We start from the raw sequence: 16,012 nt of genomic DNA on the forward strand, positions 1-16,012 counted from the left end.
TGTTTGTGGGGAGTGAGAGACATAGAATCCATTCATCCACTGCAGAGTAACCACGCACAACTCTCTCCCTCTCTAAGACTACAACATTGTGTAATTTTAAGTAGGTGTGAGCTCAGTCCAAACCAAGTCATGTTTTCCTGCACAGGAAACACACACACACACACACACACACGCACACACACACACACACACACAAACACACACACACACACACACACACACACACACAAACTCACACACACACACACAAACTCACACACACACACACAAACTCACACACACACACTCTCTCTCTCTCTCTCTCTCTCTCTGAGTAGAGGAGAGAGGGAGGAGAGGTAGAGACAGGAGTCACGGAGGAGTGCGGTTCCTTCTGGACTGGAATATCACTTCCACCCGTCAGCTCGTCTCAGCCCGGTTCTCTCTCCACTCGCAGAGCAACGGGGGTCACGGATCCCAGGGTGGAGGCACGGGTGGAGGCTCAGAAAGCCGTGGATGCTTCATCACGGACCACATGATCGACTGCGGTGAGTCGGAGCCTCCTCCAACTTTATTTCATTTCATTAGAGTATTTAGCGGAACGCTTGCATCCAAACCGACGTGCAGTGTGTGAGAGGTGACGATGCTGAGGAGGTGGAGGCTCAGTGCAGGTGACATGGAGAGAAGGGTGGTGCAGGGATCGAGCTCAGCCTGTGATTGCTTACTTACAGTAGATTCCCCACTTAACGTCATAACAGTCTCAGATGCAGCTGGGCTCCACGTCCCGGGCGCTGTGGAAGCGATCAGGCTCCTTGTCGTCCTCACGGCTCCTTCTGCTCAGATTTTCACTTTTTAAGGCGGTTGAAGCAGCAGAGACGTTTAATGATGCACGTGTCGGTTTGGGGGTCGGAGGTGTGTCTGCAAATTGGTTCATGCATTCCTTGATTCATCCAGTTCCTCACAGGCTGCACACACACACACACACACACACATACACACACACACACACACACACACACACACACACATTCACACACACACACACACACATACACACACACACACACACACACACACACACATTCACACACACACACACACACACACACACACACATTTTCTGAAAACACAAATACCACGTGAAGACCATCACACAGAGACAAGCTTCATTCCACACAAAACAGCACGAGGCCCCAAGAAATAGCACAGAAAACATCTACACAGCAAGTTTGAGTTCATCTGCGTGAATTTAAAACATCAAGCCCAAAGATTAAAGAAGCTTAGATTTATGACAATGATTCAATACGACAGAGCTGCTTCATGGAGTCCGTCCTGAGCTCCAGCTGAACATGCTGCTGTGACGCTGCAGAACAGCAACATCTTTGCAGAACAGCAAGTGAGCATCGTAGGGATTTATGAGGAGAAAGCAAAATGCACCACGTGTCCTCTGACAGATCCTTCAATCCTCACCGTGAGTCTTTAAAACTCAGAGCTTTGACTCGACATGTGGGGCGTTTTTAAATGACACAGACCAGCTGAGAACACAAACTGGATTCAATCCAGAGAGTTCCCATTTTAAATTCTAAAATGTAATGATGAAGGTAGAGCTGGTTGGATCCTCTATCAATACAGTGACATTTCATACATTACTGTCCCATCTGGATATTTCACATTACAAACTCTCTGTGACTATGGTGTTATTTAATGTAAGCGTTGATTTTACAATTTCCAAATCAAAACAACAGAATTTAATCATTTCAGAGAATGTTTTTTATCTTAATTTTTTTTAAAAACAACCTCAAAGTTCTATTAGAAGAGTCAGGTTTTGGTCTGACAGTACGATGTGAAGAGCCTTCAACATGGGGTTGTCATGTGACATGAGAACATGAATTGTGTAGTTCCATGTGGTTATGGTGATGATAAGACGCCGCACTGCGTCCAGGGTTCCCTGCCTCGGCCGCTACAAGGGAAACTTTGTGCCCGGCTGGAAAAACCCCAGAGGCAGAACAGAAAACACCTTGTTAGGCTGCTCCCCTCCCTGCAGCGTGCACGCACACACAGTTCACCAGTCTTGGGCGTATCCGCCTCAGAGCTGACCAAGGTGACCCAAAATACTGCCACCCTTCCTCCTCCCCCTCCTCCTGCTCCTCCTCCTCCTCCTGCTCCTCCTGTTCCCTCCTTCAGTGTTTTGCCCCTGAACAGCGTGACATCGGTGGAACAGCGTTGCACTCTGAGGCGGTGAAACATCGCTCTGATCCTAAAAATGAAGTATAAATACTGTGGCAGAGCAGAGTGACCTCTGTGGGACTGGAACCACATGTTTGACACCGTTCTGGACAGAGCTGCTGTCAATAAAACCTGTACCTGCTTTAGAGGAACCATCACACAGTTCACCGTTTGAAATGCAGCTGCTACCTCTGCTGCTACCTCCACCCTGAAGCTTGTAAAGGCTTTTTACCAAAGTGACGTTGGATTCATCACTGAGAAAACCTTTGACACTGTGAGTGATGTGGAGATGTGCATGTGGATGTGGATGTGCATGTGGATGTGGATGTGCATGTGGATGTGGATGTGCATGTGGATGTGGATGTGGATGTGCATGTGGATGTGGATGTGCATGTGCATGTGGATGTGCATGTGCATGTGGATATGGATGTGCATGTGCATGTGCATGTGGATGTGGATGTGGATTTGGATGTGGATTTGGATGTGCATGTGCATGTGCATGTGGATGTGGATGTGGATGTGGATTTGGATGTGCATGTGCATGTGCATGTGGATGTAGACGGCTGCTATCACCACCCAGAAGGATGTCAACAGCTTTCAAGCTTTCACCGTAATAGGACGGGATGCTCTGACAGGACCATTGGTCACCACATGCTGGGACGACACGGGTTTGGACTGTTTGTGTACTGACGAATAAAACCAAACGGAGAGAGTAAGAGTCAGGCGGCGTAGGGAGGTAGAGAAGGAAAAGAAAGAGAGAGATGGAGAAGATAAACAGAAATAGATGAAAGGAGTGAAGCAGCCTGCAGTGAGATCCATGTCGTTCTGCCTGTAATGATGTTTAATACCTTCAGAGGAGCTCTCCTTGTGCATCTGAGGGCTTCACAGGACAGAGCGGTGTTTGTCGTCATGTGGCTAAATGACTACGGGTGCCAGACACACACACACACACACACACACACACACGCACACACACACACACACACACACACACACACACACACACACACAGGTTTTTTGGAGAAGAAGACTTTCCAGCTGTTGGACTCAGAGAGAAATGAGATTGACCTTTGAATGACATTGTTCAAATAAAAATAATAAAAATAAGACATGCTTACGGTCACTAAAGACAAACCGAGGTCTTGGCTTGTTTACTTCAAATGAAGCTGTAACGAGCTGCTGGGCAGAGCAGATTCAATTTGTGTCCATTAGAAATCTATAATAGCGTGAGAGAGAGGGTTGAGATTGGTGGTGGAGAGATAATGATGTCAGACCTCCTGGGCTTTGAGACGTTGTGTTCTCCACTAAGTGTTTGCTCCATTTGCAGTAATGTATGTAATGCACGTGGAGTGCTCTGTGCAGGGTTCGGGAGCGTGCACGGGGGTCATGGAAGGAAGTGAAGAACACGGATATTAGCACAACATGGACACTTTGTATGGATGCCGTACGTAAAGTGGGCTCTGTGCATCTCTTTTTCAAATGCTTGGACCTTTTGATCTATTTTCCTTCAGACTGGTGTCTTTGTACCGAGGACCTCAAAGAGAATCTTCTGCCCCTTGACATGTTGGTATCAAGCATTTGACAAGTAGAACATTGAGCACTCTAAGTGGGAGGTGTCGTGTTTGGTCTGTAGTCTGGACGTCGCATAGTGTCTGTGATGTCATCGCCGATTTGAAGCCTCGCGTTTGGGTTTACGCTCGCCGCCATCTTAGCAGGAAACTGAGCCAGAACTACCAAATATGGGCAGCGAGGCCGAGTCTTGGTGTGCTGAGGTGGAGAGTTACCCTAGTATTGAGGGATGGTGTGGTCAGAGTACCACAAAATAAATCTATCCAAAAACATTGTCATAGTTGCCCTTTAAGTTTGTTCTGCAACAAAAAAATGAAAAGAAACAGCCTTGTGTAGCTCTACACACAACCATCACTCTCTCTCTCTCTTACAAACAGAATGAGCTTCTTAAATACACCGCTGGCCGCCTCCCTTGATTGGAACGATCCATTCTTGAATGAGATTAGGAGGAAGCCAAGTAGACACAAAATGATTATTCAACCACACAATCATTCAAATGCAAAAAAACATGAATTAAGGCAAAGAATAAAAACAAATGATATATAAGTCACTTATTATGTTTAAGCACAACCAAGGAAATAACTAAATAGTAAATCCATTAATCTGAAAACTATAAATGGTGGCCTAATGCCAAGTGCTGTCCCTTTGCACTATTTACCAGGAACAGGTAAGACACGATTATTGTCTGGTTTGGTGGTTAGATTAGGCTTGTTTATGGAAAAATTGAATAATTGATGTTCCCAGTAATTAATGAAGTAACTAAAAAATGTTGCCGGCTCTAGAACCAGAATGGCTGCATCTCCATCACCCATCCGGTAATGTGGTTATTTGTGTCCCTCATGGTGTTGAGTCATTGCAGGCTTCGATGATCGGTTTCCAAGGTAAAGTCTCTACCCCATCTCACTGCGAGGCATTCTAGCTCAATGGCAGAATACTGAGTCTCTCTTGGCCATAACTTGCGGCTGACATAGATCACAGGCTGATCCTTTCCTTCCCCTTGGAGCGGGACGGCCCCCAGGTTCACTCCAGAGGCGTCTGGACAATAAATGACTGGTTGAAGTCTGGGCTTTGAACCACTGGCTTCTGACATCAGGCCATCTTAGGGCCACAGAAAGCCTGCTCATGCTTTTCTTCCCATTGCAGTCTTGACTTTAAATTTGAATCTGGTCTTGACATGGTACTCATGTCAGGTCGGTCAACCAGGCAGCCCGGGTGGCAAAATGGAGCACAAATTGAAGAAACCACCCATCAAGTCCCACGAATAACCTGAGCTCCTTTTTCATCTGAGGATGAGTACAGCCTTGGACTGCCTGTACCTTGTCTGGTTGGGGACTGATCATTCCTCCACTATGAGCTACACCAAGTACCTTGCCTCCTGTTTGGCAAGTGTACATCTCTTGGGCTGGACTGTGAGGCCAGCCTGGTGAATATGTTTGAGGACCTCTTGCAGATGCTGGAGATGTTCTTCCCAGGCACTGCTGTGGATAACGTCATCCAAATATTCCACTGCCAAGTCCTCAGTGCTTTCCAGTGCTTAATCGGTAAGCCTTTGGAAAGTTGCAGGAGCCCCCTGCAAACCAAAGGACCACCTTTCTGAGGACCTTGAAGGGCCCCTGCCACCAAGCTAACATTTTGTTCTCAGATGTAGGAAGGAGTAGAAGGCCTTCTTGTCATGCCTCCATTATTCTGGTTTTAGCTCTCCTGTCAAAAAAGTTGGAAAACAAAAAAGCTGGAAAGGTGAGAAGCCTGTGGACGCTTGGCGAACCTCCCTGTAGGAAAACAGGTAAGGCAGACAACAAACCCAGTCCTTCCCATTCTCTTCGACAAACTTCCTGTACATGGCCTTCTGAGTCTGACTGTATCTTTCGACCAGGCCACCGATCTGTGGGCGATATGGGGTGGTCCACACACCTTTTATGCCGAACAAACTGTTCACCTTTTTTAATGTTTTAAACAAAAATGCTGTGTCCTGGCCCGTCACTACTTATTAGGGAATGCCTACACTGGAAATAGCTGTAAGAGGGCTTGTGTTACGTCACGGGTAGTGACACATCTCAGCGGGAAAGCTTCTGGTTAGCTGCAGACTACAAGGATGTACCAGAACCAGATTGTTTTCATTTTACGGGCCCGACAATGTACATGCCTATTCTAGAGAATGGAATGTCAATTATAGGCATAGGCTGTAATGGAAATGGATGGACCCTTTTCTGATTGGTTAACTGATACTCGGGACATGATTTACAAAGTCTTTGGACATCACTATACAACCCTGGCCAAAAGAACCTTCTGGCAATGCAGTATAATGCTTTAACTTAGAAACCCTATGGCCTAGGGTTAGCACTCTCTCTCTCTCTCTCTATCCCCACACGGTACTATGAGCTGCTCCTCAGCACCCTTTTCTGGCTTATGGTACAACAACCCTTGTTGTACAACATAACTGCCCAGCTAGAGAAGGCACTGCCCCCATTTTCTCTCCGTCTACTTCTTTGACCCTTCTGAAAGCTTTCTGAAGTGATTCATCCTTGTTGTGTAACTTTCCCTGATCCCCTGGAAGCTCCCACCATGTGTCTACCCCAGGCTGTTGTTGCTCTACCAACTGTGGCTGCTCTTTTCTGACTGTTCCCATTTCCTTCTCTAGCCTTTTCTGTCGTCTTCTCTTTATAGACTTTTTATTACCCTCATGGACAAGCTCAGCGCGGCTAAAAGGTAGCTGCTTCAACCGCTGGGAGTTTGTGGATATCCAACTTTTGCTGGCTTTGGCTTGGGAACGAGTAACCACCATTTTAATGGTGATGCTAGGTGGTGCTCTCTCTACCCTTGCTGTCTCTCTAGGTGAAGTAAGACAAACTATTCTACCTTGGTAACTAGAACTGTAACCGGTACCACCTGCCGGACCAAATCCCACAGACCTACCTTTCTTCATGGGCGGCCTGTGGCTCCTGTCGAAACCGGTGCATCTCTGTGTCGAGATGAATGTCTCCACCAGGTCTGCCACCTGCTGTCCTGCAGTCGCCCTCTCTGACCCACGCTTTGAGCTCCGGAGATAACATGCAGAGGTACCATTCCAGGATAAACATTTCTTCAACTTTTTCTACTGTCTTGTCAGTTGGCTTTATCCATTTATTATACAAGTCTTTGAGTTGATTGTAAAGTTCACGAGGATTCTCCCTTGGATCGATGTCTGGCTCCTGGAATCTTTTCCGACACACATCTTCACTGATCTTGTACTTAATCAGAATGGCTTGCTTCACCCGGTCATATTTTGATTCATTCATGTTCATATTTACTTAATGGCTCCTTGAGCCGGTGGTGATGGGGATGGTGGACACTTCTCCACCTGGCCTTCTCCACCTTCCCTCTCCTCGGGGTCTTGGTCTACCAAAATCTCTCTGTTGGTTCTCCTGGTCCAGGCGCACCCCCAACTCCTCTGCCTCTCCAGTTTCAAAGAAGAAGACAAACGATCTGACCACTGCCACCAAATGTAAAAACTAAAAAGAATCAGCCTTGCAGCAAGCTGCACACACAACCATCTCTCTCTCTCGTACAAGCAGAATGAGCTTCTTAAATACACCGCTGACCGCCTCCCTTGATCGGAACGATCCATTCCTGAATGAGGGTTAGGGAAGCCAAGTAGACACAAAATGATTATTTAATTCAATGATTATTCACACATAATCATTCAAATGCAAAATACAAGAATAAAGACAAAGAATACACATCTATTATATATAAGTCAGTAATTATGTTTGAGCACAACCAATTAAATAACTAAATAGTAAATCCATTAATCTGAAAACTATAAATGTGGGCTAATGCCAAGTGCTGTCCCTTAGCAGTAATTACCAGAAACAGGTAAGACATGATTAATGTATGGTTTGGTGGATAGATTAGGCCTGTTAATGGAAGAAAATGGAATAATGTAGGTTCCCAGTGATTAATGAAGTAACTAAAAAATAATAATGTGTCCTCATTTTATTATTGGGGAATGGGTCAAGTGGAAAGGTATGAGAACCTTTTCACAGGCCTGATTATGGTCCAGTGAGGAGGAGAACCAGTTTTTTCAAAGCAGAGAAAGAAAAGCTTTCTTATCTAGGCAACTCTCCAGCACACACACACACACACACACACACACACACACACACACACACACACAGACACACACACACACACACACACACACACACACACACACACACACACACACACACACACACACACACACACACACACACACACACACACACACACACACACACACACACACTCCCTTCCTCCCTCCCTCCGTCCCTCTCTGGCAGAATCACAGACAGATGCAGCCTGCCTCTCATAACTGAATTTCCTAATTGCCCTCCAGAGCATCCCTCTCCATTTGGCCCCTCGCCGGCCGGGATGGGCGTGCTCGTCCCGGGGCTGCCGGGACACGTGCAGGGGCATGCGCTGGAGGCCATGCCCCAGAGATACTCCCACCAGCGCAGGAGAGCCAGCACGGCAGCCGCTCGCAGGATGGAGCGGAGACGCAGGGACGGCATCGGTGGCAGACGCAGGACTAAGAGACTGGCCATGCTGTCCAGGTCTGATCAACTGGAAAGATTCATTGGATTGAAGTTAACTCATAGGATATGATTTAATTTGTGGAAAGTTAGAATTAAAAAATGAAGGTATACATCTTAAGTTGAGAAAACCATCATGTATTTATGTACTAAATATTCATTTTAAGTTGTACTTTATTCTAAAAGAGAAGCGCTCCTGCAGATTCCTGAGAGAATGTTTGGAGGAATTATGGAAGGCAGTTAGCATTATTTTTCTTCAGTAAGTAAATTTATAGTTATTGATTAGTAATTGATTATTCCATCTGTATCTGGGCTTCCAGATCTTTGATCCTGTGCCACTCCAAGACCAGCGACGACTGTCCCAGTCCGGAGGAGAGGCTCGCTGGGGAGGGCTGGGACCCGGCCGGGGCATGGGGGCCGGGGCCCGGCTCGGCGGGGGAGACGGGGGAGGACGGGTCTAGAGAGACAGACAGTAATGTGCACTGGGGGGAGACCAGGCCGGGACCCCCGGCCACAACCCCCAAGCAGTCAGGCCCCGCCCATACGCTCAGAGAGCACAAGAGGAGCATCAGGAGGTCATTCAGCATCAAGGTACAACCGTCAAAACACCAACCGTCACCTTAAGATGAGATATTATCTCAACTTTATTCCTCAGGTGCGAGTCAAGAAAGAGGTTAAAATGAAATAAAATATATGTACACATATAAACAGACAGGGATCATTATGTTAATTGGTGAGCACTATAGCCCAGTGTGAATTAATGATAATCAATGGTAGTACTTGTAATAAGCTGGTATAGTATATATGTGTATAGCCAAATTGTATAAATATAATAATCTATTGATAGTCTGGTGAGATAGTATAGTTGTGAAAATAAAGTGGTACTACAATAATAACAGGAGTCAGAATAATAACAACAATAATGATAGAAGTACTTATAGTAATGATAATAGTACTAATAATTATACTTTTAGTAATTATAGCTACAACAATACTGAGCTGAAGGAGATTAAAGGAACTGTTCAAAGTTATTTGAATGTTTTGACATGTTGGGATGCAGCAGGCTCAGCCCAGTTCTTTTCACGGTGTGTTCTAATGCGAAGCCTGAGGCTGTAAATCTGACGCAGTAAATACAGTGATGATGAACGGAGATCAGCCTCCGAAACACTGTGACATTTTTTAGGTCAGGACTACCATCACACACGCATTACTTGATAATAAAGATTTTGAAAAAATATCCACAATATATTAAATTATTTCAATAATAAATTATTTGAACACAAATCTTATGCCATTTCTAAACTAAATAGAGGGTTCTGCATAAAAAAATCCTTCAGTCTTTAATGAAGTTTGTGTTTATTAGTATGTTAGATGTGTGTATGAATTATGTTAAATAGGATTTAATTTGAGTTTGCCGTGACTTTTTATAGGGTTCAGTTTAATTTCAAAGTCACCATGTAATTAATGAAGTCGCACATTATGTACACCAGTTTTAAGAGCAGAGGCCAAATTTAGCAACCAGGACGTTCAACATGAAACTTCAGACACCAACTGTGAAACATTCCACACTGAGATGTAGATGATCACATGTGCTGCGTGGTGCGATGGTAGGACTCGCTGCCGTCCTTCTTCAGACAAAGAGTCTTGTTGTGCTGTCCCGGCACTGCAGCCTCACGGTGCATTCCACTGATGTCCTGAGTCCTGTGCTCCCATTAGATCCTCGCTGTCCTGGGGATGAGGACGGAGTTAACCCTCTGCTTTACATTCACTCAGCTCAATACATTGGACCATTTCTTTCAGCACAAACTCAGCATACGTCTGATTGATAATTTGGTCAATTTCGAGAAACTCGACGGCTGCCAGCATCCCAAAATATTAGAACAATCATTCATGATTGATGTAAAATTCATGTGATGAAAACTCTTCCACGTACATGAACGTACATTTATCATAACAATAACTGAATTGCGCCATTAAACAGTGAACCTGCATTTTGGAGAAGGCACGTAACTGCTTGAGTGTTTGCTATATAATGTAATTAGCCAGAGGGAAATACCTCGACCGGCCTTCCTAAAAGACGCAGCTTGTCATATACTTATATATTCTGAGGAGAAATTCAACCCCAGAACGTGGTCTCAGCGTGCACGTGAGGCGTCCACACTGCGGCCTCAGTCGCTAGACCCATAAAACGTTACTACGCTGTTTACCTTTCCTCAGCCGTCAACCCGCAAAGCCACTCGGTAAATTTGGTCATAAACCAGAATGTTGCCTCGTATAGAGGTCCCATTATGCTGTGTGTGTGTGTGTGTGTGTGTGTGTGTGTGTGTGTGTGTGTGTGTGTGTGTGTGTGTGTGTGTGTGTGTGTGTGTGTGTGTGTGTGTGTGTGTGTGTGTGTGTGTGTGTGTGTGTGTGTGTGTGCAGGAAAGCAGTATTTGGCGGATGTGTGTTGCTACGGGGCCGGCAGAGGAGGTGCAGGGCCCGCAGAAGGCTGATAACGATAATAGCAGCCAAATGGAGGACAAAGGAGCCAGTGTGGAGCTGGGCCAGAACGGAGGGACGCTGTACAGGTACTAGTACCTAACCTCTACAGGAAGTACATAAGATAATACTATGTTAGTGAATTAGGATACAGTGTTGAGATACTAACTACGTGTAAACAGATACATCTACAGGGATAGACACAATAATGGAACTAAATCACAATTCCAAGCTTTACAAGACCCTCAGGTTGATTACCAGTTAACAGTATGTGTGAGCTCTGACCACCAGCTCTGTGTGATATGTGACTTTTCAAAGCAACATGGGTCAAATAACACAGTACCAAAAGAGGCCAAACAGCCATTGCAAGAATCACAGAAGCATCGCTCACAGAAACTGCAGAATTATGAATGTATCAGAGGGAACTGCCTCAAAAGTCAGGAAAGTGTTTTTCCAGACACGGACAAACTGCATCGTCGGTCACAAGTCGCAGCTCAGCCACAGGGACTGACTCTTAACAGGATGAATGCCACTAAAGGTACAGCCTAAAAATACCAGAGAATTACATCCGCTGCTCTGATCCGGCCTCAACAAAAAGCTCACGTTGGGAGCTTCACAAAGCTGGCGGCGGGAAAAGACGTAACCTGGGCTGAGCAGCAGGAGACCTGGAGCCTGAGTGGTGCACAGGCTGAACCACGCTTCACCCCCTTTGCCGCCTCCGGACCAGTTCACATTTGGAGAAATCCAAAGGAGAGCTCCAACCCACGATGTCTGCTCCAACTGTTCAACGTGGTGGGGATCCGGTGGGTCCGATGCTCGTTCCAGAATTGTTTTTGATGATCTTATAACGGCCAAGGACGGAGACCACCGCTGTTCCCTCGTGATGTTCCAGGGTGACAACCTTCCAGTGACACCGCTCAATTCATTCCAGGGCGGTTGCTTGAAAAGCAGGATGCAGGACGAGCTAAACGTCACCGCACCTCCACGGGAAGATCTGGGGTGACGGGTGCGAAGAGATTCCCACCTCCTTCATCCCTGAAGGATCTTCTAGAAGGATGGAGCTACATCCAACTGCACCCAGTTCAGGCCTGTAGGAGGCTGTTCCAAGAGGATTTCAATCTGTTCTGAGGGCGGAGGCTGGACCTGTTCCTTGTCAGCGCCTTCATATTCATTCATTACCGACGTTTCTGTTCAACGTAGTAACTGTGCAAAGTCAAGGCCTCTCACGCCCCAAATGGCTCCTGCTGTGCCCCCCTGCAGGAGCTGCTGCCCTGTGAACCCAGACAAGCTGGCTCCCTTTAACGGGCACTTTCTAAATAGCCAGGCGAGGATGGAGGGGAGAAGCCACCCTGGAACCACGAACCACAGCGGCCAGAGCTTCACTGAGGTAAAACCAGCTGGGAGACACTGTGGGAGCAGTGCTGCTGCTTTGTGGTTTGGTTTTGGGATTTAAAGTGAGATTGTTGTGTTTTCATCCCCAAACGCAGAGTTCTGTTAATCTGCCGCACAAATTTCAACAACCCCGTCTACATCGGAATGAAAAATGGATAAATGTCAAAGAATGACAGAAATTAAACAAACTAATTAAATCATAATATTTGTGAAAATGGTGGATTCCCTCATCAGTTCCCAACGGAGTGGAGGTGGAGGTGGAGGGGGAGTAGTGGTATAGTATAGGTAGGTGGATAATTTTTCAGAAGCGTCACATCTTGACGACCTTATCAGACTGGATGTGACATTTGAACAGCAGCAGAGTTGTATTCTAACGCTGCGTGGGCGAAGCCACATTCCAGCTTCCCACTGCTCCGCCCGAACACAACAACTACATTTGGAATTCGTTTTAGAATCCAGTGGGTCAACAAAGTGAGTAATCTAATAACTTAGATGGTAGATTACTTTTGGATGACTTACTTTTCCAGCGATTCTATATTTACAGTTTACACTCAATTCAGAATTCAACTTTTATATGAATTGCAACAAAAACATCCTGTGGTCAGTGGAGATGTACTTATCAGAAGCTTTCAAGTCAGTGTGAGGGGTGAAAGCAGCTCTTCAGTCAGAATGCGATTGGATAATCCAGATGAAGGACGTGAGGGAGGCAGCACAGTGACGTTCAGCAGCTTCACCTGAAAACTCTCCTCGTGGCTCTGACGCAGTGATGAGGAGATGAGATTCTTCTTCTCACTCGGGACGATGATGCTTTGCTCTGCGGCTTCTGGCCGTTTGAAATAGACCTGGTTAGAGGTAAAATGTTGCCACTGTGACTGAGCTTACATTTTATTATTATCATAATAATATTCATCATCATATTAAATTGCCATTATTGGATTGTAACAACTTGTTCCTGTGCAGACTGAACAGTGTGGACTTCATTACTTTTAATACATTTATTTGTTAATTAGCTTTATTGTATTATTCATATTCTTAGTACAGTTTCTGTTTCTTCTTAATCATCCAGCCAAGGATGTTTGGATTTGCTGAAAACAAGAGGAAAAAACCCTGGAGGGAGGGACACACACACACACACACACACACACACACACACACACACACACCTTGCTGTGATGAGGAGTAAAAAGCAAAAATGACTCCTCACAGAACCATTTTAACCCTCTGCAGGAGGTTCCTGTGGGTGGAGAAGCTCCCTGCTCCTCTGCTCCACCCTCCAGCCTGCTGCACCCGGATCGGCTCAGTCCCTGTGGATCCTCCACCCAACCAGGCCCTGACAGCGAGCTGCCGCCACACAGCCTGAAGGTAGAACATCAGCACAAAGGTTTTCAGAAAGATATGGGTTAAAATAAAACTAGGTGTGGTTTCTCCACTTTCATCTGCACCACAACAAAGCAACAGATTACATTCATCAGATCAGACATCTACGTCGGGTTGGGCTGTAATTCTGTGTGTGTGTGTAGTTCTCCATCCCAGAGGTAAACGAGGAGCAAAGCAGGGATTCAGAGCAGGAAGGGACCGGGTGCAGCAGGACCAGATCCAACTCCACAAGTGTGTAACACACATAGGTGTTATACATACACTGAACGGATGGAATAACAAATGTACTTTGGCATGTTGTCGATTGTTTTCTGCTCGGTTGTATAATAGTGAATGATAATGCAGTAATATTGTGTTACAGTATTATATTTGTTGGTTTATTTTTTATGACAGTATAATTGTATTATTAGGCTCTATTAATGGAAACACTGTCTACATGCCCCTCTAGCCAGAGCATTACATAATATATATTACACCAAATTACTAGAAATATTCTGTGCAAAGTGACGTCCCTTGTTGAAGCAATTGTACATTCCTGCATGTGAAGCATTTTGAGCTGCATTCTCTGAAAGGTGCAATATAAATTAAGATTGTTGAAATTATTAATAACTATTATTATTATTAACTGTATTATTAGTAGTTCTGAGTGGGTTTCTGCTGTTCCAGGCGTCCACCCGTACTGGATCGGGGACCTTGAGGCTCTCATCATGCCTCCCTCGGAGCTTTTCGCCGGCCACGCCCACCTCGCAGCGCTCTGCGGGGCCAGGAAGTCGCTGTCGCAGCAGCTGGAGCTACCGCACGCCACCACGCAGGTCTGAAGGAGGATGGAGTCATGTTCAGCAGCTGGAATTCTGTGCCGTTACACCCTGAAATAAAGATGTGGATTCACAAAGGAAGCTTTTTAACATAATACAGTCCCTGTGGGCTCCACCGCAAAGAGAACATGAAAGTAAAATACATCTGGTGCTAGAATACAATACACAGAGGGGAAATGTATTGATGAAATCATTTCTTGGACTGTGTGTGTGTGTGCGTGTGTGTGTGTGTGTGTGTGTGTGCGTGTGTGTGTGTGTGTGTGTGCGTGTGTGTGTGTGTGTGTGCGTGTGTGCGTGTGTGTGTGCGTGCGCAGCCAGTGCCCCGCTCGCTAAGCTCCGCCCACCTGCTGCACTCCTGCAGTAACGTCCAGGCGTTCATCATCTGCAACGTGGTGCTGATGAAAGGTCACGGAAAGGTCAGAAAACTGATGCAAAGTGAAGCAGACGCACTCTGAAGGCTCCGTCTAAGCAGCAATTTGATTTCTTCTGTTATTTGATGACCAGAATGATTTTGGTGATGAAATTTGTTTTTTGATTGGGAATGTGTTAGTTACTGTAGTGATCGTTCATCGCTCACAACCCTATTTGTAAAACCTGTTTACCTTTTTAACCTTTTATTCCTGAAAATATGAAACATTTAATCGACATCGCTGAATATAATACATTATTTGGTTCCCTGGTACCAGGGTCTCGGCTTCAGCATCGTGGGCGGCAGGGACAGCATGTACGGGCCGATGGGGATCTACGTGAAGACCATCTTCCCCGGGGGGGCGGCGGCGGCCGATGGAAGGCTGCAGGAAGGTCAGCAGCGTTTGCAGGGAGACGGAGGTTCTTCTTCACGCTCACTCTTCTCACCAGTTCTTCTTTCTGAGATGTGCAGAAAGGCTGCGTGATCTAGAAGCTTCTGGTCGGTGTTTCCGCAGGAGATGAGATCCTGGAGCTGAACGGCGAGTCTTTGCACGGCCTGACGCACGACGAGGCGCTGCAGAGGTTCAAAGTAAATCTCTCCTTAAAGTGAATCAGAGCCGCTCTACCTCCTGAGCCACCGCCCCCGCAAGATGCATGGTTGTGTCATTCTACAGTATCTCCACAACTATGCACATATTTTAACCTGCATTTGAGTAATTTAAGTAAACTTAAGTCAATTAGAATGAAATAAATCTAAAATTCTTATTTTGAATTATTTACACTTATTTGACCATTTCCTTGTTTATATATTGTCCGTCTCAGCTCGCTCTCTCTCGCAAAAAAAGATTTCTATTCGTAATTAGACGTGGCACCAACATGCTTTAATCATCTGGATTCCTGAAAGATGAATTTATACTTAATCCCAAGAGAACTCGGTTAAATGGTGCAGTAAATAATAACCCAAGCATTAAAATATCACATCGTCAAAGAGGTTAGAGTAAGTTTCACAAAATCTCAAACCATTGCAATTTTAAAAATGTATCCTTATAACATTTTTCTTACTATATTTGGTCATTAAGACTTATATACATAAAATGCAATTGATTTTGAACTTGTAACATAAAAATAAGCTTTATTTTCTTATTGAACTAGATACTGTCTTTAGACCCTTGGTTTGTTTTGCTCGGGCTGTGGGAGGCTAGTGCTCCCTCTAGTGGTCAA

General features: G+C 45.5%; 1 protein-coding gene across 1 annotated transcript in view; it reads left to right on the forward strand.

Moving 5' to 3' along the window:
- The first annotated feature begins 373 nt into the window (after positions 1 to 373).
- Positions 374 to 16,012, forward strand: part of il16 (interleukin 16) — a 29,397-nt gene continuing 13,758 nt past the window's right edge. The window contains exons 1-11 of the mRNA XM_079998240.1: positions 374 to 524; positions 8,126 to 8,342; positions 8,642 to 8,912; positions 10,743 to 10,888; positions 12,060 to 12,186; positions 13,419 to 13,553; positions 13,712 to 13,799; positions 14,235 to 14,380; positions 14,698 to 14,799; positions 15,070 to 15,184; positions 15,307 to 15,380. Of these exons, the coding sequence (XP_079854366.1) occupies positions 512 to 524; positions 8,126 to 8,342; positions 8,642 to 8,912; positions 10,743 to 10,888; positions 12,060 to 12,186; positions 13,419 to 13,553; positions 13,712 to 13,799; positions 14,235 to 14,380; positions 14,698 to 14,799; positions 15,070 to 15,184; positions 15,307 to 15,380 (1,434 nt within the window). The 5' untranslated portion in view covers positions 374 to 511. The remainder of the gene's footprint in view (positions 525 to 8,125; positions 8,343 to 8,641; positions 8,913 to 10,742; positions 10,889 to 12,059; positions 12,187 to 13,418; positions 13,554 to 13,711; positions 13,800 to 14,234; positions 14,381 to 14,697; positions 14,800 to 15,069; positions 15,185 to 15,306; positions 15,381 to 16,012) is intronic.

The sequence above is a fragment of the Zeus faber genome (genome assembly GCF_960531495.2).
Source record: "Zeus faber genome assembly, chromosome: 3".
In the NCBI taxonomy this organism is placed as follows: domain Eukaryota; kingdom Metazoa; phylum Chordata; class Actinopteri; order Zeiformes; family Zeidae; genus Zeus; species Zeus faber.